Below are 25105 nucleotides of genomic sequence, written 5' to 3'. Positions count from 1 at the left end.
GGATGTGGGCACGTGACAGAAACTTCTAGATCAGACCTTGACAACCCACATGGCCCTGGACCACAAAGAGCTCTTTCTCCAGCAATCTGTGGCTCTGTGAATCTATAATGAAGAGAGCAAGGCACCATGGACCGAATACTTACTGTGTCGAAGGCACATGCTAAGTACTTCACATATATTGTCTCTTTATGCAGCAACCCATTTTACAGATGAGGAAGCCTAGGCCCAGAGGGATTAAGTCTCTTTGCCCAGGATCGCCCTGCTAGTAAGTGGCAAAGCCGGAGTTCAAGAGCCCAAGCCTGTCTGATTTGGAACCTGTGGGATTGCTGCCTGGAGTTGTCCCTATCCTGGGGAGCGGGGGTGTGGGTGATGGGGTATATTGGAAATCGAGGATTGGAAACTAGGAGGCTTCCTCTCCTCCAGAGCTGTTTCCTCAGTATGGACTGCTCCTTACTCTGCCCACCCCCAACTGCCTTGGCCCTCCACCCCTTCCACCACCTGCCCTGTGACAGCAACAGCCCCTGATGCCACGTGCCCAACCCCTCCTCTCTCTGTCTCTGTCTGTCTCTCTCTCGGCTGCACCCCTCCTCCTCTGGGTCCTCGAGTATGTCACAGGGCAAGTGCACAGGATCCCAAGGTCCCTCTGATCAGGGCTGGGCAAGCAAAGCAGTGGAAGGGTCAAGGCAAGCAATAGCTGTACCCCACCTCACTCACCTGCTTTCCTTGAGGTTTCCTCAGTCCCTTGGGGACAGGGCGGGGGAAGGAGGCTGAGAACTGAAGTCCAGGCTTTTTGGGCTGGAGGTCATGCTGGGCAGGGAACTCAGCAGCTCTCTGCAGGCCCTGCAGTGGTCTCACGCAGCTGGCCATGTGTGCACCCTCGTATGGCTCACCCACGGGGCCAGCGGTCGCAATGAAACTGTAAGGGCTTGCAGCCTCGGATGCTGATCCAATGAGGGGATGCTCAGAGGCCGAGTGAAGTGAAGTCTGTGCTCCCTGCTGAAGGACGACCCCCTCCTCACCCTGCAAACCTTTATTCTTTCTTGCTTCTGGCTGTCAGCAGCAACAAACTAAGATTAATCACTTGCTTGCCCTACCCGGACCCAGACATGCCTACTGTTTGAAAACTCTCTCCTTCACTATATAAATCAACGAGGGAAGCAGAAAGGAAAGAAAAACAACCTTAACTCAAGTGCACCCCCAGTGCCCCCTGGAATGCAGCCCATTAGCTCTTCCCAGTCCCCGCTCCACCACCCCCTCCACTGGGGCCCCAGGAGGCACCTGCTCCATAAAGACTGGGTGCCTAGTAGTCAACAAACCTCTGCTAGTTCCAAGCAGGGTATACATGGATGTCATCAAGCAATTAGATGACAAACCATCCTGTCCCTCCTCCCCTACTGGAGGAGAAGTCGGGGCCTTCCCACCATCCCCAGGCCTCTCAGCACCTCATCATGTAACTAAAACTGGAAGCAAGTTTATGCACTGAGCCCCAAACCCTCATTTTATAGATGCAAGGTGGAAGATACTGGCCCAAGTTGTCTAGCGTAACACAGATACTGCCTGGATGCATCCCCTTGACTCGGCCCAGCGCTGTCCTCTCTGCTGCTCCCATGTTGGTTTCTAGAAGTTTGGGCAAGCTGGGAGGAGCAGGACCAGCACATGCCCAGCACCTGATGTGTGTGGGGTGCCGGGTGTGGGACTCGCCTAGCGAGCTGTGTGACTTCTTACAACAACCTAGGACAGTAGCCTACACCCCGTTTCCCAGGTGATGCTCAGGGAGGTCAAGTATCTTGCGTAGTATTACACAGCTTGTAAACATGGAATCAGGATTCAAACTCAGAGACTGCTGACTGTAGAGTCTGTGTCTTTCCCACTACACCTTGAAAAGGGCTGCCCTGGGTCTCCCCTATCTGGGATGCCTGCCCAAGTGGTACCCACCTCCTGGCCTGAAAACAGCCCCTTGCCAGCATCCTGGGGCTGTGCTAGCTCAAGGGGCATGTCTGCGGGCATGTGGGGGCAGAGGGAGGCCGAAGCTGTGTTCTCTCCTGGTGCACCCTAGTTCATTAATGGTTCCAGAATGCCGTTCTGAGATCATCATTGCGTCCTGCTGAAGCCTTACAGAATGGAGTCCTAATCCCTCAGCCGAGCAGTTAAAGGTGCACCTATCTTAGGCTCAGGTGAGTGTCTTATTATTGTCCTCACGCCAGCTCTGCACTTTCCTGCCTCTGTGTCCCTTCCCTCTGCCTCAACTGCCCTCTCTCCCCTGTCCATGGGTCTAAGACCTCCACGCCCTTCAATATCCATCTTCCTCCTTCTGGTTCCTTTTCTTGTTCCCAGCCCTGAGTATTTTCTATCTTGTTGCTGTTGGGTGCCGTCTAGTCAATTCCGACACATAGTGACCCCATGTGACAGAAAAGAATTGCCCCATAGGATTTTCTCGGCTGTAACCTTTAAAGAAGCAAATCGCCAGGTCTGTCTTCTGCAGAGCTGCTGGGTGGGTATGAACCACCAACCTGTTTAGCAGCCAAGTGCTTCACCTTTGTGCCACAAGGGTTCTTTTCTTCTACCTCAGGCAGCCAGAACACTTTCTACTAGTCTGTGAGTCACAGGTGTGAATGTCTCCACCCCTGCAGGCTCTGGGTTCCCTGAGGGCTGGTACTGAACAGGCAGAGCTGAGAGCGGCTCAGGCAGGCTCCTGCAGCGTCAGGCCCGAGTTGGAGCATGATGGGAACTGTTCAGACCCCTGAAATGTCTCCGAGGCCAGACTCGGGGCCGCTTTCGCAAGGATGCTGTGCAATGTGCCTCCAGGGATTTGAAGAGCAAAGAACCCTTCATGAGGAGGGCTGGATGGGGCCATTCCCTACAACAGGCTGGGCCCTCGTCAAAGGGGCAGGGGCTCACTGGCTGTGGCTTTCTACAGAGGTCCCCGAGTGCCACTTGCTGTCTGTTCTTCCGGCCCCCTGCCAGAAGCAGGCAGAGCCGGCCCAGTACTCCCCCTGGGCACCCTCCCCAGCAGCTATAACCCCTAGCCTTTGAAGTCCTGCTTCCCTCATCTGGTCTGGATTCCTCTGCAAAAACTCATGGAACTAGAACTTGCGAAGAGTCCTTCACAGCCCAAAGTGCCTGAAGAACCCTTTTAATGAGATTTTTCATCATTTTCATCCCTTTCCCACACTGCCTGTCTTTCCAGAGATAGGAAACTGTGTTAAGAGTTTGATATGTTTTTTGTCAGCTTCTAAAGGCTCAAGTTTTACTTCCCTGAGGCTGAAGTGAGTATACCCACAGGTCAGGGCTAAGTGTCGGGGGGCCGCATGTCTCCTAGCCTGAATTGTTCTGAGACCAGGGCCCTGCCGCCTGTCCATCCAGCTGCGCCAGGGAAGAGATCTCTGCAGGCAGAAAGGGCAGGGGGAGCTTTCAAAGGGAACCAGGCAAGAGCTCTATAAGGCAGCTTCACAGGTGGAGGTGTCTCCCATGGAGGGCTTCTGGGAAGCAGCGGGGCGGGTGTGCAGGTGCCGTCCTGGAACACCAGGCCTGCAGGGAGCCTTTGCCGGGGTGGGGGGTTGGGATCTGTCTGGTCCCTACAGTGGGAAGCAGCCACCATCTCTAATGTCAGTGTGGCCAACTGTCAGCTGGCAGCCTTAGGACAATCACGATTCCCCTCTGGGTCTCAGTCTCTCCATATGTACAGCACATGGATTGGACTAAACAGTTTGACACCTGAGGACCTTCTGACTGAATGTTAGAGGTGGTGGGAAGAGAATGGGCTGGGAGGCCAATGGCCTCTGTCTGCCCCAGCCTTAGTTCCGCTGTAGACTTTGGACAGGTCATTCAGTTTCCACTACCCCAAGAAGGGGAAGAGGGTGGCAATCCCTGTCCTTGTCATCTTGTAAAACTGTCCTAGGGCACATGTATAAACTGTAAAGTGGATGTGCCGGGAGGGAGGATAGGTGGGAATAGTGTTCAAGCATAAGGTGGGTGCCCAAGGACAGGACCTCAGTGAGTGGACCCTATACTTCAGGGCCCTCCATCACTCACAACTGAGACACACAAGAACTGCCAAGACTCTCCCACATCTCCCTGTCTTTCCCTGCCCTCCTACCCTTTGAGATTCCACTTCGCCCTCCAGTAGTCTCTACCTGGAGGGCTCTCGCCTCTCTTCAAGTTTCAAACATCTCCCTGAAGCTTCTCCTAACCCTTTGTGGCAGGGACCGCCCACCCACGCATCAAGTCTGGGCCTCCAGAGATCTCTCTCCTATGCCCAGCCCACAGCCTGGTACATAGGGCTCTGAGAAATACCTGCCAAAGGGAGGGCAGAAGGGTGGAGGGCTCTGCTCTCTGAGGCTGGCTCCCCCAGCCCCCTTCTCCACTCTAGAACACCTCACAGCAGGGCTTTGCAGCCCCAAGGTTCACATGAAAATGGCCAGAGGCGGAGCAGCAGCATAGCTGGAATTCCGATGTCAATTTGCACCAGGCAGTGTATGGGGAATGCCAGCCCCACCCTCTAGAGGGCGGCTGGCAAAGCTGGGGCTGACCCCGGGCAAAAGGGACACACAGGGCTGATGCAAGGGTGCTGGCTTCCTGGCTGCCAGCGGGGCTGGTCGGGGGGAATGAGGCTGCGGGGAGGCAAGCCCACCTCCCCTCAGCAGCCTGTCCCCCAGCCCCAGGATGGCCCAGCCCACCTCCCCAGGTTTGGGTGTCTTCAAGGGAAAGCTGACCAGATAAGGCTTCCCCCTCTGGCCTTTGGCGGTGGTCTCTAATGGCTCTGGACAAGTATGCAAAACTAAACTCTCCACTCCCAACTCCCCAGGGAGAGGCCAGTACCAAAGTCTCATTTCTGATAATGAGAGGTCAGATAGGACGGTGCAGGGAATGAAACCTGGAGCCTGATGGCACAGTGTTTTCATCCAGGGTCCTGGCAAAGGCCCTGGGTGGTCTCCCCATCTCCTTCCCCTCCTCTGGACTGGGAGAGCTCCAAGGACAAAAGGGTGGCTGAGCCAAGCGACAGGGGCTAGTGACCTTAGTGACCACCAATTCCAACCCATCCTGGGCAGAGGTGGACGAGGAGGCCAAGAACACACAGGTAGCAGGAGTGGCAACAGGCCCTTTCTGTGGCTCTTACACTCACTCAGCTTTCAATCATATTGCAGGGCCAACCCAGGCGATGAGGGGCAGGGCAGGAATAATACAAGGTGACGTTCTGACAGCACAGTGATCATTGCCATCCCAGTGCACAGGTGAGGACACCGAGGCTCCAAATGGCGAAGTGGTGAGCCCAGGCCACAAGGCCAGTGAGTGGGGTCAGGCGCGAACCCCACTGTCTCTACTGCCTGCTGCCAGGACATCTGGGCCTCCAGCTGCACGCCTATCACTTCAAGAACAGAACCAAGGTGCTGTCCACCCCACCACGGTGGTCCTACCATCTAGGGAATGGCACGAATCAGGGATGAAAAGGGAGCTACGCTCTCGGGACTGTGATGGAGACAATCTCCTGGAGACCCATTTCTGGGGTTGCAACTGCGAGCACTTGGTACAGGGGATTGAGAAGGGATCCTGAAGGGTATTCTTGGTATGGCTTCTTCTGTAACTGCTTAGCAATTCCTTCAGCGCCCCTTTGTTGGAACCTCAGCCCTGGCACTCCAGAGCACTCAGCAGGCTGTCCCCTGAAGGCAGGACTGTGTGGAAGTCACCACGGGGACTCACAGCACTTCCCCCCGGAATGGACAGGAAGCTCAAGCAGCTGACAGGGCCTTGGCCCTCATGGAGTGCCAGGCTTGGCATGGGGCACCCTGTCTCCCCTCCTCTGTGTATTCACTCCTGTCACTTCCTGACCCTGGGACTTTCCAGAGGGATGAGAGTCACAACCCAGTGTAACAAGTGCCCCAGAGTTTCTCTATAGAGCTGAAGAAGCCCAGGTAGAGGGCAGGCTGCCTCTGTCTGCAGGGAAAGGCTGGTGACATAGGAGCCCGCATCTCTGATGCCACCTGCTTCCTTTACCTCTCTTAGCCCAGAACAGTGCATTTCACCTTGATGTGGGAAGACAGAAATCAGAAAGCATCCCTCACTAGCACCTGGGTTGCAAGGTTATCTCTGAACAGCAAGGGGGTCAGAGGAGCTGCGTGCACCAGCGAGAAGTCAAGGACCCCACTGCCCCCGTCAGCATGGCCAGCAGTGCGGACCTCTTCCCCTCTGTGCCCCCTCCTCAATCTAATTACACTCTGCAGGCTTTGGTTGCCTCCTGCCCAGCCTCCTGCCTGAGCTGCGGTTTAGCATATTGAATTTCCTTCAGCTTCGATAACTGACCTACTTCTTTAAACCTTCAGGTTTGACGGTGGGCTGTGAAGGAGGCAGCTGCCAGCAGCTCTGAGAACAGCAGCCTTCCTGCTTGCTTCTGTCCCTCCCAGCCAGTTATATCCTCCTCAGGAGGTGGTCATCCAATCCTCTGGTTGCACACCTCCATTGACGAGAAGCTCACTACCTCTTGAGGCAGCTTCTCTAATTCTTGGACAGCTTGTTAGAAAATTTCCCTCTTGTTGAGCTAGAATCTGCCTGCCTGTAATTCCCCATCTGGGGTCACCCGGCCATGTCTGCTCCCTCTGTCCTGGACAATCCCTAAGAAATGTGTGGTCTGCCATGTCTCTGAATACCCTCCCTCCTCCAGGTGCCTCTGTGATGGCCTGGCCTCTGCCCCATCCTTGCTGTCCTCTCCTGTGCTTGTGGTGTCATTGTCCCCCTCTCAGGTAGTGCTGTTACTGGATGGAACCCAAGAGATGGTCTGAAACCCACTTTACAGATAGGAAAGCTGAGGCCGGGAGCAAGAAGGGATCTCCCAAGGACACAAAGTTGGTGACAGAATTGGGGGATAAGCCCAGGCCCTCCTGCCAGCACAGACCACCAGGAACAGTAGAGCTCTCTTCCTGGCTTGCTTTCAGTTCCACTGACCACTCTCAGAGGCCACGTCAGGGGCAGAGAGGCTGCTGGAGTGTGGCTGCCAGAGGCCCATAAACATGCCAGCTGTGTGGGCAGTGGGGTCAGTGTCACCAAGGATGGTGAAGTTGGCCTGCTCTCTCTGCTCCAGACTGACCCCAGCCCTCTGCTGTCCCAAGATGATGCACCCAACCAAGCCCTTTTCTAATTCTGGGCCTGCCCATCTTGACAGCAGTGCCTTGTGGGTCACAAAGACCTGACCGCTAGCAAAGTAGCCACAGGTATGTCAGCAGGGATCTTCCTGACTCTACCCTTCACAATCTTTGTGACATCATACCTGCCCAAACAGCAAGTGAGTGCCAGCTTCACGATGGCAGCATGGCACAGTGGGGAGTGGACAGCTGGCCTCCAGTCCTGCCCTGCCACTTGGGCCAGCAATGTGACCTTGGGCTAGCCATGTACGTTCCCTCTCTGAGCCTCAGTTTCCTCATCTGCAAAGTGGAGATAATATATCCCTCATCAGAGGATTCTGAGAGGGATGGGGTCTGCTGAGCACTTTATACAATCCGTGACTTGCAGCAGACATGAAAGCTATTCTTGGTTATTTAATGTAAATCCTAGGAAAAAGCCCCTTCTCTTCTGGGGAGGCAGAAATGGCAACCATAAAAACTCCTCTGGATCCTAGGAGAATAAGATCGAATTGAAAAACCAAGACTTGAGATAACTCGTGCTAGCAAGTTTCCCGGGGGTATGCTGGCGGGTCTTTCCGCCAGACGCGACGGCCAGGTGGCACTCCATCTGAGGCTGCCAGGTGGGCTGGGCCACGCGCTGTACTCACTTCAGGGAGAGGGAGTAGTCGTGCTTGCTGGTCTGGCTGTTCCGCACCAGGTAGCTGCACTCCTTGCAGAGTCGCAGCAGGCTCTCGGCATCGCCCCTGCTGATGGCTCCATGATACCATCTGGGGAGAGGGCAGAGAGGGGTCAGCACTCAGTGAGGACCGTGCTCCCACAGCCCTGACACCCTGAGGTATAGTCCTCTCACAGCAGGCTCTCGGCATGGCCCCTGCTGATGGCTCCGTGACACCATCTGGGGAGAAGGCAGAGAGGCGTCAGCTCCCAGTGAGGACAGCGCTCCCACGGCCCTGACATCCTGAGGTCTGCTCCTCTCAGAGGGAGGCTCGGCACCTCCAAGGGCAGCTGTCAGCGTGTCTCGGGCCTTCTCGTTACAAGGCAGACGTTGGTCTGTTTGTCCAACACAGATTTACTGACTGCCAGATCTTGGGGAAAAAACATCGAACAAAATCTACAGTATCCACCCCAACAAAGCTTACATTCTAGCGCAGGGAGTCAGACAGTAATCATGTAGTCCGCTGAATGATGATAGGTGCTACGGAAGAAAACAAGTTTCCCCATCTGTAAAATGGGTTTTATAGTGGTTGCGAGCTTGCAGTGGGGATTGCTGCTTTAAGGCAAGAATGGCCTGAGCACTGTGAGTAGGGGGAGTGGCACAGGATGAGGGCGGAATAGGAGGTGGGGTGCGGTTACCTGGCGCCTGTGGGCTAAGGGAAGACGTTTGGATCTTATTCTGAACATAATGGAAGGTGATGATGAGTTTGAAATAAAGATGTTACCAAAGATCAAACAGGCTGCCCCGAAGGGAAGCAGCCAGGGAAGTCTTCCGGAAAAGTGACGTTTGAGTATGGACAGGGAGGAGGCAAGACAGGAAGTCACGTAGGACGGCGGATGGAAAGGAGTATTTCTGGCCAAGGGAAAGGAAGCACATGCAAAGGCCCTGAGGTAGGAGCACACCTGGTGTGCTCTGGAAACGGCCAGGAGGCCAGTGTGGCTGGGGTGAGGCAGTAACGGGGGTTGGGTGAGAGGTGAGGCCCAAGAGGCTATGGGGAGGGGCCAGCAAGGATATGGCTTTCTCCATTTGAGTGAGCTAGGAAGCCATCAGAGGGTGCTGGTAGTAGGGACACGCTCTACCTTTCTGTGACATCTGTGGGGCAAGTGGACAGTACCCATGGCTCAGGATGCCAGGTGGCTGGTGCACGATGGCAGCACTGTGTTCCTGAATTGGCATCAATCAGGCATAGAGGAATACCAGTGTTGCTGCTTCCGGACGAAAGGGTCCAATGGGAGCCTCGGCAGGGGAAGTCCAACCCAGCTACTGTTCCCGACCCGGGGACACAAAGAAAACACAGATTTTTTTAGATTGGAAAAGCAGGAAGCAGAATTTCAGTGAAAGAGTAGCGACCATCCATGCTGGTGGTCAGCGGGCCTGCTCACAATGCACATCTCTCTGCATTCTGGTCTTGGAGGGGAAGGGTCAGTGATGTGGTGGGAGGGGAAGGGTCAGTGATGTGGTGGGAGGGGAAGGGTCAGTGATGTGGTGGGAGGGGAAGGGTCAGTGATGTGGTGGGAGGGGGAGGGTCAGTGATGTGGTGGGGGAGGGGTCAGTGATGTGGGGGGAAGGGTCAGTGATGTGGGAGGGGAAGGGTCAGTGATGTGGTCAGGGGAAGGGTCAGTGATGTAGTGGGAGGGGAAGGGTCAGTGATATGGTGGGAGGGGAAGGGTCAGTGATGTGGTGGGGGAAGCGTCAGTGATGTGGTGGGAGGCGAAGGGTCAGTGACGTGGTGGGAGGGGAAGGGTCAGTGATGTGGTGGGAGGGGAAGGGTCAGTGATGTGGTGGGGGGAAGGGTCAGTGATGTGGTGGGAGGGGAAGGGAAAGTGATGTGGTAGAGGGGAAGGGTCAGTGATGTGGTGGGAGGGGAAGGTTCAGCGATGTGGTGGGAGGGGAAGGGTAAGTGATGTGGTAGAGGGGAAGGGTCAGTGATGTGGTTGGGGGGGAATGGTCAGCGATGTGGTGGGAGGGGAAGGGTCAGCGATGTGGTGGGAGGGGAGGGGTCAGCGATGTGGTGGGAGGGGAAGGGTAAGTGATGTGGTAGAGGGGTAGGGTCAGTGATGTGGTAGGAGGGGAAGAGTCAGTGATGTGGTGGGAGGGGAAGGGTCAGTGATGTGGTGGGAGGGGAAGGGTCAGTGATGTGGTGGGAGGGGAAGGGTCAGTGATGTGGTGGGAAGGGAAGGGTCAGTGATGTGGTGGGGGGGAATGGTCAGTGATGTGCTGGGGGGGAAGTGTCAGTGATGTGGTGGGAGGGGAAGGGTCAGTGATGTGGTAGAGGGGAAGGGTCAGTGATGTGGTTGGAGACAGAGCCAGGAAGAGAGGCAGAGGTGGCGGGCGGGTGGGGAGGCTTCACTCGGACAGCCCCAGCCAGGGCTCTGGGTCCTGGCTCTGGCGCACACCAGTAGGGGTCTGGGACAAAATGCTGAACCTGACTGAATGGTTCTCTATCGAGTTAAATCCCTCCAGCCCCTTCTTGGAGTTGTGGGGATTAAATGAGATGACACACGGGATGACCTTATGCAGAGCCTGTACAGGGTGGGTTTCAACAAAGGCAGCTATGAGCATCAAGAGAAAGGGACTGAACTTGCAGACAGCCGCGTAACACCACCACTGTCTTGTAATTACTGTAGGTGCCTGTCGGCCACAGAGTCAGGGTTTTAAATTTCTAGGAGTGACTGGGGACACTGCCTCCTGTACCTGCCCAGGAGCGCCCTCCACAGAACCTCTGTGAGTTCTGTCACAGAAAGCCTGCTCAGAGAACTAGGGCGCACCGCCTTCCCTGTGCACTGCCTGCCATTCACCAGCAGTACTGGGAGCTGAGTGGCAGCACAGTGATGACATAATTAAAAGACCATTGCCGTCGAGTCGATTTCAACTCATAGGCACCGTATAGGGCGGAAGAGAATTGCCCACACAGGGTTTCCTAGGCTGAGATCTTTATAGAAGCAGACTGCCACATCTTTCTCCCACAGAGCGGCTGGTAGGTTCGAAACACTGACTTTTCAGTTAAGGTCTGGGCATTTAACCACTGTGCCGCTAGGGATCCTTGATGACATAATTATAACCTAAAAAAACAAACTCAGCTTTAAAAAAATGAAGGCTGGAGAGGAGATCTGAGTGAGTGTCCCTATGGGTAGCACTGACTCCTGACCAATGAGAATGTGGCTGATCTGCAGACTGCCTGGAAGGTGACCACTCAGAGTGTGGTCTCAGTGGTCCGAGGAGCAGGACACCTGGGTGTCTGGGGGGAAACGCACTAAGGGCAAAGGCAGGAAAGATGCAGACCACAGACCTGCCTCCTTTCTAAACTTATGTAGACATAAAGAACAATGAGACTTGGGGGATGCACAGGCTGCTATATAATTAAAACACTGCAGAGACACAAAAGCCCAAGGTATGCTTTAGAAAGGATACAGTACTGCAACCGGGAGACATAGTTAGACAAAGACAGAGCAGACTTTAGAAATAAGAGCTTTGGTAAGACTGTTCTCTAAGAAATTTCACCTGCATGACACACCTCCAGTGGCCTGACAAAAATGCTGTTTTATAAGGAAAACAAGCTCAGCCATTTGAAGCTGAGCTGTCCTCAGGGAAAGGCCCAGAAGTGGTCTTGAGGGCAAGCGCTGTTTGCTGCCCGCCCTACCCTGAGCACAGTGGCAAATCTAGGGAAGGCGGTGGTGGGCAGGCCTCCTGGGGCCTTGTTAAGGGTAATCCCTCATGGGTAAACAGGATAAGCTGCTGGTTCCTTCCTTGGCTGCTCTGGTACCCCACACAGAGAGAAAGGCCGGAGGCTTGGGGTTAGGGAATCAAAGGAAAACCAAACTGGGGGGGGGGGGTGGTGGAGAGAAAAGGGCAAAGGGCACTGGATCAGGCCAGCTGTCAGCAGGAGGCTGGAGACCAGGAGGCAGGATGGGCTTGGGTGGCCCTGTGGGGGTTAGGCTCTGCCTGGACTAAGAGAACCCATGTGGGAGGTCACCATGAGGAAGTGCTGGACCTTCTGGAGCTGGCCAGTCAGGTCAGAACCAGGGACTAAGGAAGACTCGACCAGCGTCATCTGTCCTATCCAATACCCACCTGCTCAGTCAGTATTTATTGACTACATACTACACCCTTGAGCTCATGGAGCTGATATGGAGAGATGGATAATCAGCAAACAGATACAGGAAACAATTTCTGATAGTGGTTAAGTACTGTGCCAGAATACAGGGTTGGTGATAAGGCAGTGACTAGGGTGGGAGGAGCAGGGGTTAGATGCTCGGCTGCTAACCAAAAGGTTGGTGATTTGAAGCCACCAGCTGATTTGTGGAAGAAAGATATGGCAGTCTGTTCCTGTAAAAATTACAGCCTTGGAAACCCTATGGGGCAGTTCTGCTCTGCCCTGTGGAGTCGCTATGAGTTGTAGTTGATTAGATGACAAGGGATTTTGGGTTTAGGGTGGGAGGACGTACCTACTTTAGGAGGAATGGAGGGGGAAGTCTCTGAGGAGATGGCATGTGACCTTAGACCTGCATGATGAGAAGGAGCCAATCGTGTGAACAGCCAAAGAAAAAGCATTTCTGCAGAGGAAATAGCAAGTACAAAGGTCCTGGGGTAGGAATGAGCTTGGATTGTTTACAAAATAGAAAGGTGGCAAGAATGGCCTAAGCACTGGGAGTAGGGTGAGTGGTATAGGATCAGGGTAGAGTGGGAGGCAGGGTCTGGTTACCTGGGACCTGTGGGAAGGCTGTATTTTGGAAGAGAACTGGCAGAACTTGGTAATGCATCAGATACTGGGTGTGAGGCAAAAAAAAAAAAAAAAAGGAAATTGAGCAACTAGACAATTGTGATGCTGTTCATGGTGTTGGGGAAGCTGGGGGAGTAGCCGGTTTAGAGGAGATCAGGAGCCTGGTAAGAGTGAGATATCCATTCCTCAGCCAAGCGGAGATGCCAAGAAGCAGCTGCATGTAGGAGTGGGGGCTCTGGGAGAAGAGTGGGTTGGGGAGATGCACTTGTGAGTCATCCAGCAGGAGGCTGAAGAGGCAACCCAGGGAGAGCACGTAGTTGGAAACTGAGCCCTGGGAAGTCCAGGCACAGGTCAAGTAGAGGTGGAGGAGCCAGCGCAGGAGCAGCCGGGGAGGCAGGAGAAAAACTAGAGCAGGGGGCAGTCAAATGTGCCGCCTGCCACTGGGGCACAGGAGGCCACCTGGAGACCCGGGTGGAGAAGGGGAGCAGGTGTGGTGGGTGAGGAGAGAGTGGGAGGTGAGGAAGGGTAGAGAGGAAGGCTGACAGTTTACGGAGACCTTGTTCATTCGCCTGATAGCTATTTATTACACACCTATTATGTGCCAGGTGCTGTTCTAGAAACTGGGGATACAGTGGTGACCCAGACATGTTCCTGTCCTCATGGAGCTTATGTTCTCAAAGGGGCCATGGCTAGAGTTAGGGGAGGTCAAAGTGAGATGATGTTATTTATTTATCTACTTTTAAGACATTAGTGATTAGAACTTGTTCACACACTGATGGGAACGACGATGAAGGATGGAGGGGGCGATAGGCTGCTTTCGGGCAGCAGGGGGAGGTCCCTGGGCAGCCCATGTACCAACCCAGGAGGGAAGGCAAGTGGTACAGGCATACAACCAGGTGTGACTTCCAATCTTCTACACCCCCCCGAGGCCAGGGCATATCTCGCAGTGCTGCAGGCACCTACCTTCTCCGCACTAGGGCAGAGTAGCTGGGGCTAGAAGCGGCTTCCTAAATGCTGAAGCATCATCGGCCTGGGCGGGGGACTAGGTGATCCTCTCTACCTGGGCCACGTTATGCCTCTAGGATGATGAGTCAGGGCTTTTGGCAGGCAGGGCAGCATGATTCCAGGAGATGAAAAGATGGGGGTGGGAAAGCTGGTCCTGACTCTGGACTTGGCTGAGGGCCTTGTCAGGAGGGAACTGGAAAGGGAGAAGTGCCCTCAAGAGCCCCAATCTCTCAGGACTAAGGCTTGGCCTCGGGGTGGGGAGGGGGCTGGCTGGACTGGCTGAGCCTAGACCCAGTCATGCCTGGTCAGGATGCACGCCCTCAGGCATCTCTGCCTCAAACTTTGTTGATAAAAAGGTGCAGTTTGATCAGAAATAAGCAAAACCTGCCACCCAATCTGTGTGGCTGTGAGAATTGATTAACACAACACCTGCTGGGAGTGCTCCCCGGAACTCAGTACCGCAGGCGCAGGGCCCTCACAAAGGCAGGCAGCTCAGCCTCTGTAGATCACAGCATATGCTGAAAGAGGGGATGTGTGGCGTTCTTCAGAGAGCCCTGCATCCTACTCATGGAGCCAGCATCTCCTGTGAGAGGATGCACTACTGGGCTGGGACCAGAACCCCGGCCAGAGACCAATACAGCACATGATAGGATGAGAAAGTCTCCCAAGGACCTGTGAGTGGTGTTGGCCCATCTCTTTGGCTTCATGAAGTGCCTACTCTGTGCCAGGTGTTGTGCCGAGGGTGGGGATAAGAGAAGAGTAAGAGGCAAGGGAAAAAATGGGAGTATGTGGGGTCTGTGTCCTGAGTCTGCGCTCGGAGCTGTAAGGTCCTGGCCAAAGCTCTGCACCTCTCTGAGCCCCAGTGTCTTCATCTATAAAACGGGGTGATTATAAGAAAACGATATACACGAAGGTACCTGTACAACATCTGCTACCCAGGCATAAAGAGCAGAAGCTCACTGCAATCCAGACGTGGAGTGGTGAGGAGCTGACAAACCAGTCTGAGGGCAAATTCACAGGGTGAATGGCAGGCTAGGGAGACAGAACTTGGCCCTGGAGGTGATGGGGAGCCACTGAAGGCTTCAGTGCCATGTAGGGACCTAAACATCCTGAACCTGGCTGAGGGCAGAGGTGAGGACTTTTCTGGAGGTGATAACCACGATGCTGGGGGCGAGGGAGGTAAAGGCCTGACTCAGCACAACGCTGGGGGGTCTCACGGTGGGAAAGGGGCAAGAGACATCGTGGGCAGCACAGATGGGACGTGGCCACTGCCTGGGCCCAAGCACTGGGCGAAGGGCAGAGGAAACCCAAATCGAAAGGGCTGGGGAGACTCAAATCACAGGGGCTGAGGAGACCCAAATCAAAAGGGCTGAGGAAACCCCAATCAAAAGCGTATAGGCTCTGCCCAGCTAAAATGCAGCAGATGTGGAGCAAAAACATCTCTCTAGCTAGAAAATAAATCAACTGGGAACAGGTTTTAGTTTACACTTAGCTTTCGAAGAACTCATCTGCTGCATGATGAAAGTAGAAACAAGGACGTAAGAGGAGGGAGGAGCCACGAGGACTACTCTGCAGTCCCTGCTGCTGGCATCAAAGGAAAGGGAGGAAGTGTAGTGTGGACAGCAAAAGCTCAGGGCTAGTAATCAGAGATGCGAGTTCCAATCCCAGTTCTACCACTGACTTGCTGGTGGCCCTGACCGTCTCTGAGCCTCAGCCAGCCCACTGTACATGAGGGTCAGTACATCTGTTCATGAGGCCCCTTTCACTCTGCCATTCTGAGTCTGAATTTTTAAACCAAGAAAAACAATGTAGGAAAGAGCAGAGACTGGATGAACAGGGAGTGAGGCTGAGTTTTGCTGTTAGAACTTACATCTGCTTCTCCAGGGGGACGGCAGGGTCCACTCTTTCTCCCAGGATCCCACAGAACTCGGGGCTCCCATGTTTGATGGGTTTGAAGCCCCCTCCGGGAGCACGAAGCTGGCGCCGCCGGTCCCGGGAAGGCGAGGGGGATGCCTGCCGCTTCTCGGTTCCGTTAAACTGGACTGTGGGGGGGGAGAGCGAGACAGCATGGTTACCTGGAGCTCAGCCCAGGGGTTACTGGGCAGTGCATGGCAAGGGTTCAATTGTCCTAGCCGGGGCTTTACAATTCACAGAGGCTGTTTCAGGCAATGGAAAAAACATAGCTCCAAAGATTGTGCCTTCTGCTTAGCGAAGGAGGAGGGAACGGATGAACTGTAAGTCACTTTCACCCTTGACATCCCAGGGTTCCACTGGCTGCAATCAGAGATTGGGAATTGCTGCCAATATAAAACCCATAGCAAACTTCCTGCCACAGGAGGTGAGACAAGAGCCCAGGTGCTTCAGCACAACCTACGAGGCTCTCCAGGACCCGCCTTGGCTCTCTGGCCAGTACCCCTTCATTCATCTCCTGCCTCCCACACTCAATTCCTTGCAACTTCCCGGAGGCATCTGCCTCTGAATGAGCCTTTCCCTTGCACAGCCCGGTGCTCCACCGAAACTGCCACGACACCCTTCTCTCTGTTTAGCCAGTCTCCATCTGACTGACTCCAACTGCCCTTCCGGGGTCACCTCCCCCAGGAAGCCTTCCCTGACTGTACCTCCTCCTCCCCAGACTCACCTCGGGCCATGGTACCCACTTTCCCTGCTTGGCTCCCATTAGACTCAAGCCCTTTGAGGGCAGGGGCTGCACCATATTTGCTCCTGTCCCCCGTGCCTAGTACAATGCCTGTAACATAATGGGTGCTCAATGAAATCCTGAGTCAAGAAACTTAATTAGCTGCTGTTTTGCTTTTTTGGGGGAAAAGTATCAGTTTTCATACCAGATAAACTGGATAAAACCTAATAACATCCTAGTCAACACTGTAATTCTCCACTGAATTAATTTATACATTCACTTCCAAGCTTAACAATATAGCTGTGTATTTAAGAGAGAACAGGTGGTGATGAGTGACAGGCTTAATTAGGCAAATCATTTCACCTAAAATGAACATATACAAACTCCAAGTGCTATGATTCAGTGGCAAAAAAAAAAAAGAAAAACAGAACAAAAGCTCCAAACACAAATGCTTTCATTCCTTCTAATTAAGTTTCTCCTTAATCTGCAATTTAAAATGGCAATACTTTTAATTTAGTGATTTTTCTGCAAAAGATAAAGACACAATCCCTCAAAAGAATATCTGCATTTAGAGAAAAAAAAACACCACTCCTGCGAGTCATTAAAATGACAGAACCTAATTAATTCCATCTATAGGCAATTAAAAATGGAACTTGGAATCCTGTAGAGGGAAGTGAGACTCAGAGCTGGTCAAGATGAGGCACCAGGAGCCCTTCTGACTCTGGCTCTGATGATGGGGACCAGAGTCCTGCTGGCAGTGGGGGTGGTGACCCAGTTAAAGACCTCTTAGACTTGGCCTACCAGCCATCTTCCGGCTCCAGAGCAGGTGAGGTGGCCCCTTTGTGATGTCCCGATGCCTTTCAAAAGGTTCTGGTGTTATGAAAGGATTCATCCTTCAACACCCAGCTCATGTTGTTCTTCTAGTTCTGAAGCTGGCGGTCCCCTTTCTACTTGTATTACAGAATTTATGTTGACTGGCCCTGAAGCCCTGGTGGCAGAGTGGTTAAGAGCCCAGCTGCTAACTAAAAGGGCAGCAGTTCGAATCCACCAGCTGCTTCTTAGAAACCCTGTGGGATAGTTCTACTCTATCCTATAGGGTCGCTATGAGTTGGAATTGACTGGATGGCAATGGGTTTGGTTTTGGATTTTTAGCCCTGAAGTCCAGTCCCTGCCAACAACAGAGACAACATCCCATGCTCTGTGTTACTCTCACCCTCACAACACCCCTGCACGTGTAACGGGGGAGGAAACGGGTGTAGAGGGAGGGTGGGGAAGAACTCCTCCAGCGTCTCAAAGCTAAGTGCAGGGCTGAGGTTTGAGCCTAGGACTGGGGCTCCAGGGCTCCAGCACCCGCCACTCTCAGGCCCTCCTTCCCCACAAGAAAACCTGCAGGGTGGGTGAGGCCCGACCTGTGCCTCGCTCACAGGCAAACTTGCCCTCCGCAGAGCTGCGCCTGATCCCCTGCTAAGAACCACCCTCTTCCTCTTCTAGGCGCTCATAGCACTTGGCACAACTGAATGGGTACCACACCACTCTCCCCCAATCAGCCTGGGCGTTCTGTGTGGGTAGCAACTGGGATTAGTCTCTTGTCTGCCCCAAACCTACTGCAGTACTTGGCATAGCCTCCTGTGACCCTCCCCTCACCCGGCATGCAGCTGGCTCAGTGAAGGGCTGATGACAGAAACAAGGTCAGGGAATGGAGGAACTGAAGTGGCTCAGTATCGTGGAAAGGCATGAACCTTGGAGTCAGGAACACCTGGGTTTGAATCCTACTTTCGCCATTTACTACACGACTTTGGGCAAGTATCTAAACCTCTCTGAGCCTAAGCTGCCTCATCTATAAAAGAGGGTTGGCAATACCTATACCTGAAGCGAGTGTGGAGGTGGTCAGGAACAGATGATGGATCAAAGTCCAGTCGGGCCCCTGGAAATGGTGGTCCTCACCCTCCTTACCCACATGGTCATACATCTGTGCTCAGGACAATTCACACTCGTGTACCCAAGAATATAAAGTGCCTGGTATCAGAAACCACCTTCCTCTTCCCTGATCCCTGCTGGAATTCCTCACTAGACTGGAGGCTCCAAGAGGACAGGACATTTTACTCTGTTTTGTTCAAGGCAGGACCCCCAATGCCTAGAACAGTGAATGCCTGATATGTAACAGGTGCTCAATATTTGTTGAACTAATGATCCTCTACCCAGGCCACCAGGACCATAAACTTCCATTCATTAGTCAAGAAGGGAAACTTAGGAGCTGGACTAAAACCGTTTTGAAAAATGGCTTAACCTTTACTTGGTGCTTCCTTTTCTCAGGCAGGCACTGTGCTGAGGACCTCATGTGGCTGTTCTCTTCCAACCCTCACTGTGGCCCTATAAGGCCTCAAAACTGAGGCCTGGCATGGTCAAGTAATTTGCCCACTGACTCAGGGTCCGGACAGTGACCCCAGGGGATAGAGACCATGCAATGGGAGCTGGAGGGGAGCCAAGGGGTTCATGGCCTTGGGCCACAGGTGAGGCCTGCAATGCTTTCCAAGTTCAGACAATCTAGCTGTGGGCTTCACTAACATCCTGCCTCTTCCTGGCTGCTCTGGAGTTAAGACCCTCCCAGGTCTCCAGTATAGGACATAGACCCCTTCAAGCAGAGACAGAGAGGACTGCAATGATTAAAAACAAGACTTTGTATGCACAGAGTCTCAGTGTATGAAGAGTTTTCCTGGGCCCCTCTATGGATGCACCCGAAAGGAATATGGGCCACGTCTGTCAGCCATGTGGAGCTGAAGAAGAAGAGCCTGGAGAGTTCTCCAGGCCTGGTGTTCGTTGATGGATATCAGATTATTATGAAGAAACAAGTGCACAGAGAGCAGAATCAAGGTGTCAAAGATGCCCCTTCCAAGCTGTCCTTGGTACCTGATTCCTCCACAGTGTCAACACCAGGACTCTGGGCTGGGGAAAAGCTGGGGTAGGCCAGGGGAGGAGCGGTACAGAAGGGTTGCGACCCTGTGTGTTGTGAACTCCCCCGGAGAGGGCCAGGAGGGGAGACTGTGCACTGGTTTGGGGAGGGGGAAGTGGGCTACATGATCCCAGGAGTCCACAAAAATGCCACAAACTTTTACAACAATGCATGAACACCTCTAGATGACAACTCTGTTCCCAGCACTACAACCCACTGCTGTTTCAGCTTTCAAAACATGCGTACTATGTTGTCTCATCTGATTCTCACAAGCATGCAAGACAAGCAGCATTCCCGTTTTACAGATGAAGAAACTGAGGCCCAGAGAAGTGAAGCCCCGTTCTCCCTCCAGTTCAAGAGAGCCCTCATTTTCCCTTTCTGCTCTGCCTGCCCGGTGAGTGCAAGCTCCTCTCCATCAGGTCGTAAGACAACAGACGGCTCAGCAAATGTTTGGTTTGCGTTTCCAGGATTGCCAACAAGAAGCCTCTGTATTCACCTCACAGACACACGGAGGCCCCAGGGCAATGAGGTGCCACCTGGTGTGGGAGGTGCCCGAGAACAGAGGTCCTCATTGTGAGGGGAGGTGGCTGGTGACTCCCTGCGAGGCAGGTCATTGGGAAGGCTGTGAGGCAGGTGCTGGGCTGGAGCCTGGGTTCCAGGAACAGTGTCCACACATGTACACCCAGGCCTGGGCCAGGAGGCAGGCCTGGCAGAAGGGGGAGTGGCTCTGTGCGTGTGTGTGCGCGCGCGCGCGCGCATTCCCCATGGTGAACAGGGATACCACTGCATGGTGCAAAGACCCTGCCCCTGGGGCTGCCGCTTGGCTACAGGAAACCTAAGGATAAATCCTGATGAAAATGACTCAATACCCTAAATGCAGAGGCCTTCACTGCTGCCAAAGCAAGCCATCTGCACCCTCATGACTCATTTTACATGAGAAACTGAGGTCTGGAAAAGAGACAGACTTGCATAAAGTCAACTGCTAGACTTGAACAGAGACTTGAACCCAGGTGTCCTGAATCCCGGGTGTCTCTAAAGAGATCAGCATAAGCCCGCCTACCATGCAATCCGTTCTCAAAATGAACAGCCGTAACAATGATACCGAAAACCAACATCTATTGCACTTGTGCTGTGGCCACGCACTGCACACAGATGAGCACACAGGGCTCTCCAAACAACTCACCAAGGCAGTGCCTATTACCATCTCCATTACACAGGAGGACACAAAGGCACAGGTATGTTAAGCAACTTGCTCCAGGTCACCCTGCTAGCAAGTAGCAGCACAGGGACTTCAATCCAGACTTCACGGCTCTAGCCCCTGGGTTATTGGGCACATTGCTAGTCCTGGGCCGGGCCCACCTGCCATGCCAGACAGAGGAGGCCTGCTCACTTGGCCTCCTGGTAGCTTCCCCTGTAGACACCCACAGACAGTTATTTAGAATCCTAAAAAGTGACACCCCTCCACCCCAAGTCTCAGAGGGCCTCCAGAGAGCAGGCTGGGCATTTGTGGAATCGTGTCTCCCCATCCCCACCAAAGCCCCGGCTCAGCTGTGTTCCTGCTGCTGCCTCAGATCAGGTGGCAGTGAGGGAGGACAGAGAGGGGACAAGCCAGGGGTTGGCTACAGACATAGCTCTCCCATGGCTGTGTGCCATCAACCCACACGCCAGTCTTTCCCACCCCCAACATGGCATCCCAGGCCAATCGTCAGACACACTTTCAGCTTCTCATTGGGAGTTTGACCAGAGGTGGTAACCACGGAAGTCACAGTCAATTATTACTGTCCCTTTCCCCTGCAGGTCTCCTCAGACCTCACCTGGAGAGGAGACAGGTTTACATCCTAAAAGAATGGATGTGAAAACAAACCATCTCTGTGGGTTCTAACGCATCTCCCCCTCCCAAGAACCTGGGACTGTTTTTCCTGAGAGCTGGTTTATTCAATAATTTAACAAATATCTGAGTGTTTATTATGTGCCAGGTTTATTTTGTGCTAGGTAGGGACACAGGCATGTAGGGTCTCTAACCTTGTAGAGCTTAAAAATCTCTTGGATTTTGGAGATCTTTGATTTGCCAAAGAGAAGAGCTAAGAGATATTTTACCAAGTCTTTGTGGGTTTTTTTCATTTTTTTCCCCAGGCTTTGAACCAGTTCCTTTCTGGTTCGAACCCCTGCTAAGAATCTGCATTTCTAACAAGCTCCTAGGCGATGCTAATGCTGCTGGTTAGTGACCAATTCTGAGAACTACTAGTACAGAGGTGGTTCTCAAAATTTATTATACATAAGAATCACCTGGGGATCTTGTTAAACTATAGATTAGATTCAGTATATCTGGTGGTGAAAATTAAATTCTCACCAGAGGCTCGAACTAGAAAAAACCCATCTTAAGCCCTGCTTTTTCCCCCTCACAGGAAATAAAGGTACTTGAAGGAACATTTCTATCTATCAGTATAATCAGCAGATGAGCCAAAGCTATTAAGGTTGGCGTTTTTCATTTCTTTTAGGTTACTAAATGAATTCATTCGTATGCCAAACAGAAACGCCAACTGGAAAAACCTGTCCCTCAGTAACATTAGCTAAAGGAAGCCAGTGATCTCAGTTCTCATTTAAACCCCCTTTTCTCGGCAGATCTGCTGTTCACACGTGTTAAACATTAATTACAACTGTTACTCATTACACAGCAAAAATCTCCCAGTACCAAAACAATTGTTAATTTCCTTACGGGCCCAAGGCATTCTGGGAAGCTATGCAATGGGCAGAAAGCATCATGGAGGCAAGCAAAGCCAACTGTGAGAAGGAGGTCAAAGAGCTGGTGGCGGGTGGGGGGCCAAGTCCGAGATTCCCCTAGGTGCCCTCCACAGAGGCTGAGCCTGTTTATTCTTTGCTCTGGAGGATGAGTCATGGGCTTGGTGGGAACAGCAAATCTGGCTTGGTGTCCTGATGAGCACAACATCAGTGTTACCAGCTTCAGGGCATTTGTGTTTGGCGGTGACAGCGACAAGTCATGAGATCGACATGGAGTGGGCTCAATGGTTTCTGCATCAACAGTAACCAAACCCGTTTCACAATGGTTCAAGATAAACGCAATGTTCAAGCCAGTCCTTTCTATGCTCACGATGTCAACACAGCAGTGCAAAGAACAAGAGTAATGGCTTTGCCATTTACGAGCTGTGTGACCACAGGCAAGTCACTCACCCTCTCTGAACCTCAGTATTGTCACCTGTGTGATGGGAGAAACACCCACCTTCATAGGGTTAATCTTTGTCAGGTTCATAATAAACTCAAACCAAACCCACTGCCATTGAGTTGATTCTGACTCATAGCAACCCTACAGGATGGAGTAGAACTGCCCCATAGGGTTCCAAGGAGTGGCTGGTGGATTTGAACTGCCAGCCTTTTGATTAGCAGCCATAGCTCTTAACCACTGCGCCACCAAGGCCCCAGATGTTCACAATAGTGGTCAGTAAATGTTAATTTCCTGTCTTTCCCCTCTTCCTCCTTACTAGCTTAATGGGATTATTTTAGTCAATTGAGCTGGCTCACAGATGACTCACAGTTCTTTAGGAAATAAACATACCTGGGACCGTTCCATTTCTCTACCCTTTTAGCCTCACCTGATGAGGCTAGGAAGGTGTCAAAACTCGAGGGCTCCCAGCTAAGGAGCGAACACCATAACGTCAGCAACTCTCAAGCTTACATTATTAATAAGTGTACACCTGGCTGTTCTGGAATATACCAATGTGCACAGGGTGTGGTAGGAGCACAGGGAAGGAGCCCAGCCCAAACCGGATACGGGTGGTGGGCAGGTCAGGGAAGGCCTCCTGGAGGAGATGAAGTTGGTATCACCTGGGTTGACCTGAGATCACCCCTCCCTAGCCCTACCCCAACACTGAACACATAGAACACTAACAGTGAGCCCTAGGCCAGTGGTTCTCAAAGTGTGGTCCCCAGATCAGAGCATCAGCATCGCCATCACCTGGTACCTTGTTAGAAATACAAATTATCATGCCTCAGCCACAGACCAAGGCTTTTTAAACCCCTGCTGAGAATCTGCCTAACAAGCTCCCAGGCAATGCTAATGCTGCTGGTTAGGGACCAATTCTGAGAACCGCTAGTATAGCAGTGGTTCTCAAAATTTATTATACTTAAGAATCGCCTGGGGGTCTTGTTAAACTGTACATTCCGATTCAGTATATCTGGGGTGGAAATGCAGATTTTCAGCAGAGGTCTGAACTGGAACGAACTGGTTTGAAGCCCTGCCTCAGACCTACTGAATCAGGAACTCCTGGGGGTGGGACTCAGCAATCTGTTTTACGCCGTCTCCTGGTGATTCTGAGGCACTTTCAATTGGCAAACCAACTAACCCATAAACAGATGATTCCTAGAGTCGGGACGGATGTGGCAGAGAGAAAAGGGACCCTCTCACATTCGGGGACCAGCGACCCAGCCCTCAGGAGGGACTGAATGGAGACTGGAAGACCCAAGGGGCTCATGGTTAGAACTACTGCTGGAACGGAGACTTGAGATTCCCTACAGAAGCCTGCTCTCCACGCCATCCATGCTTCTCAATGCCAAGCATAAATGGGAATAAGCTTCCTGAATGGATCCTCCGTGCCCTCTAAATACGTCTTTATGCAGTACGGTTTTCATATCAAATTCAATTTTATTTACTACAGCAAGCCTTCTCTGAACACCAATAACAAAATTAGGGCTTACAAAGTCTTTTCATCCAGATCTTCTTCCCTGATCATCACAGAGGTCCAGTGTGACAAAGATGCGACTTCCCATTTTACAGATGGGGAAACTGAGACTCAGGGAGATCAAACCACCTGTCTGAGGTCCTGCAGCTGGTGAGTAGTGGCGCCGGTATGTGAACTTGAGATTGTCTGACTCCTTCTATTGCCCTGTTGGGTCTCAGCATGCCAGACACCATCCTAAGCTTTCTAGAGCATAGCAACCTGCCAAGGAGCCAGTGGGGAAGACAGACAAGTACTCAAAATAACTATGTTGAGCACAGTTTGAGTCATCTGTCTTTTATCTCTGTGGGGAGGCAGACCCATCACTGGCTGAGCCCAGGACATCGCCTGAAAAGTAATTTCAATCAAGACACATCTTCAGATGGTGAGCTGCAATGAAAATAACTTGTTTCTCAAAAAGGTCTCAAGGGCCTCCTTTCCATACTCTCCTCCCCTTTGGCTCCTCGATCAAGAGCTTGCTTACTTCTCAGAGGCAACTGCAAATAATTAAAGATGCAGCTTTTAGCACTACTCATTGGATTATAAGGAAATGCTGAACCATCCTCTCTGTATGGTCTGCCTAGCTCTTCTATGAGGTCTTCAGCAGTTTCCCTCCCTACTCTGGGCCTCAGTTTCCCCATCTGGACCAGGGAAAGCATGGTGTGGGGTGGGAGCCCCTCCGGATGCTGAGTAATAGCAGAACTTGACCAACTCGTAGGATGACGCTGGTCACCCCCATGCAGGCACGAACCTAGGCACTTTGTTTCCTACAGAATCCTCAGCTGGAACTATTCAAGAGGGGACATACAGCCCAGTATGTATCGTATCAGCTGCAGATGAAGGGAGGAATCAGCGCAAGGGAGAGGAAAGGCACGCCACCCTTCCTGGGGGCTGTGGGAGAGCAAGGGCTCTAACAGGGAAGCCATATTTCATGCAGCATCTTGGGTAACTCAGGGAGGTCAGCCATCTAACTAGGTTTAGGGTACGGGCTCTGGAGTCAGAGTGTGCAGGTTCAAATCCAAGCTCCGCCACTGACCAGGTGTGGGACCCTGGGCAAGTTGTTTTTCCTTGGGCCTCAGTTTTCTCATCTGTAAAATGAGGAAACTAATCTCCCAGAGGGTTGTCATGAGGATCAAGGTGGACAAAGTGCTCCGCACAGGGGAAGAGCTCAGTAAACGTTAGTGATCGTGTCAGCACTCTCGCCAGGACCCTCTGCAGAGGGCATACCTGGCCTCATT

The 25105-nt window shown here is 52.6% G+C and overlaps 1 protein-coding gene across 2 annotated transcripts in view; it reads right to left on the bottom strand.

Moving 5' to 3' along the window:
- Positions 1 to 25105, bottom strand: part of SHB (SH2 domain containing adaptor protein B) — a 145963-nt gene that overhangs the window by 18450 nt on the left and 102408 nt on the right. The window contains exons 4-6 of one of the 2 annotated variants that reach the window (XR_010323060.1): positions 15423 to 15594; positions 7760 to 7879; positions 715 to 1050 (exon numbers count right to left, since the gene is read on the bottom strand). Coding sequence is in view for 1 of the 2 variants with exons in the window: in XM_023545352.2 (XP_023401120.2) it covers positions 7760 to 7879; positions 15423 to 15594 (292 nt within the window). In the remaining variant the exon portion in view is untranslated. The remainder of the gene's footprint in view (positions 1 to 714; positions 1051 to 7759; positions 7880 to 15422; positions 15595 to 25105) is intronic. The other variant, XM_023545352.2, reaches the window with a different exon arrangement.

Source organism: Loxodonta africana, chromosome 9 (assembly GCF_030014295.1).
Source record: "Loxodonta africana isolate mLoxAfr1 chromosome 9, mLoxAfr1.hap2, whole genome shotgun sequence".
NCBI classification, from domain to species: Eukaryota; Metazoa; Chordata; class Mammalia; order Proboscidea; family Elephantidae; genus Loxodonta; species Loxodonta africana.
Note: the sequence above shows the minus strand (reverse complement) of the source record. Positions and strands in the feature narration are given on the sequence as shown.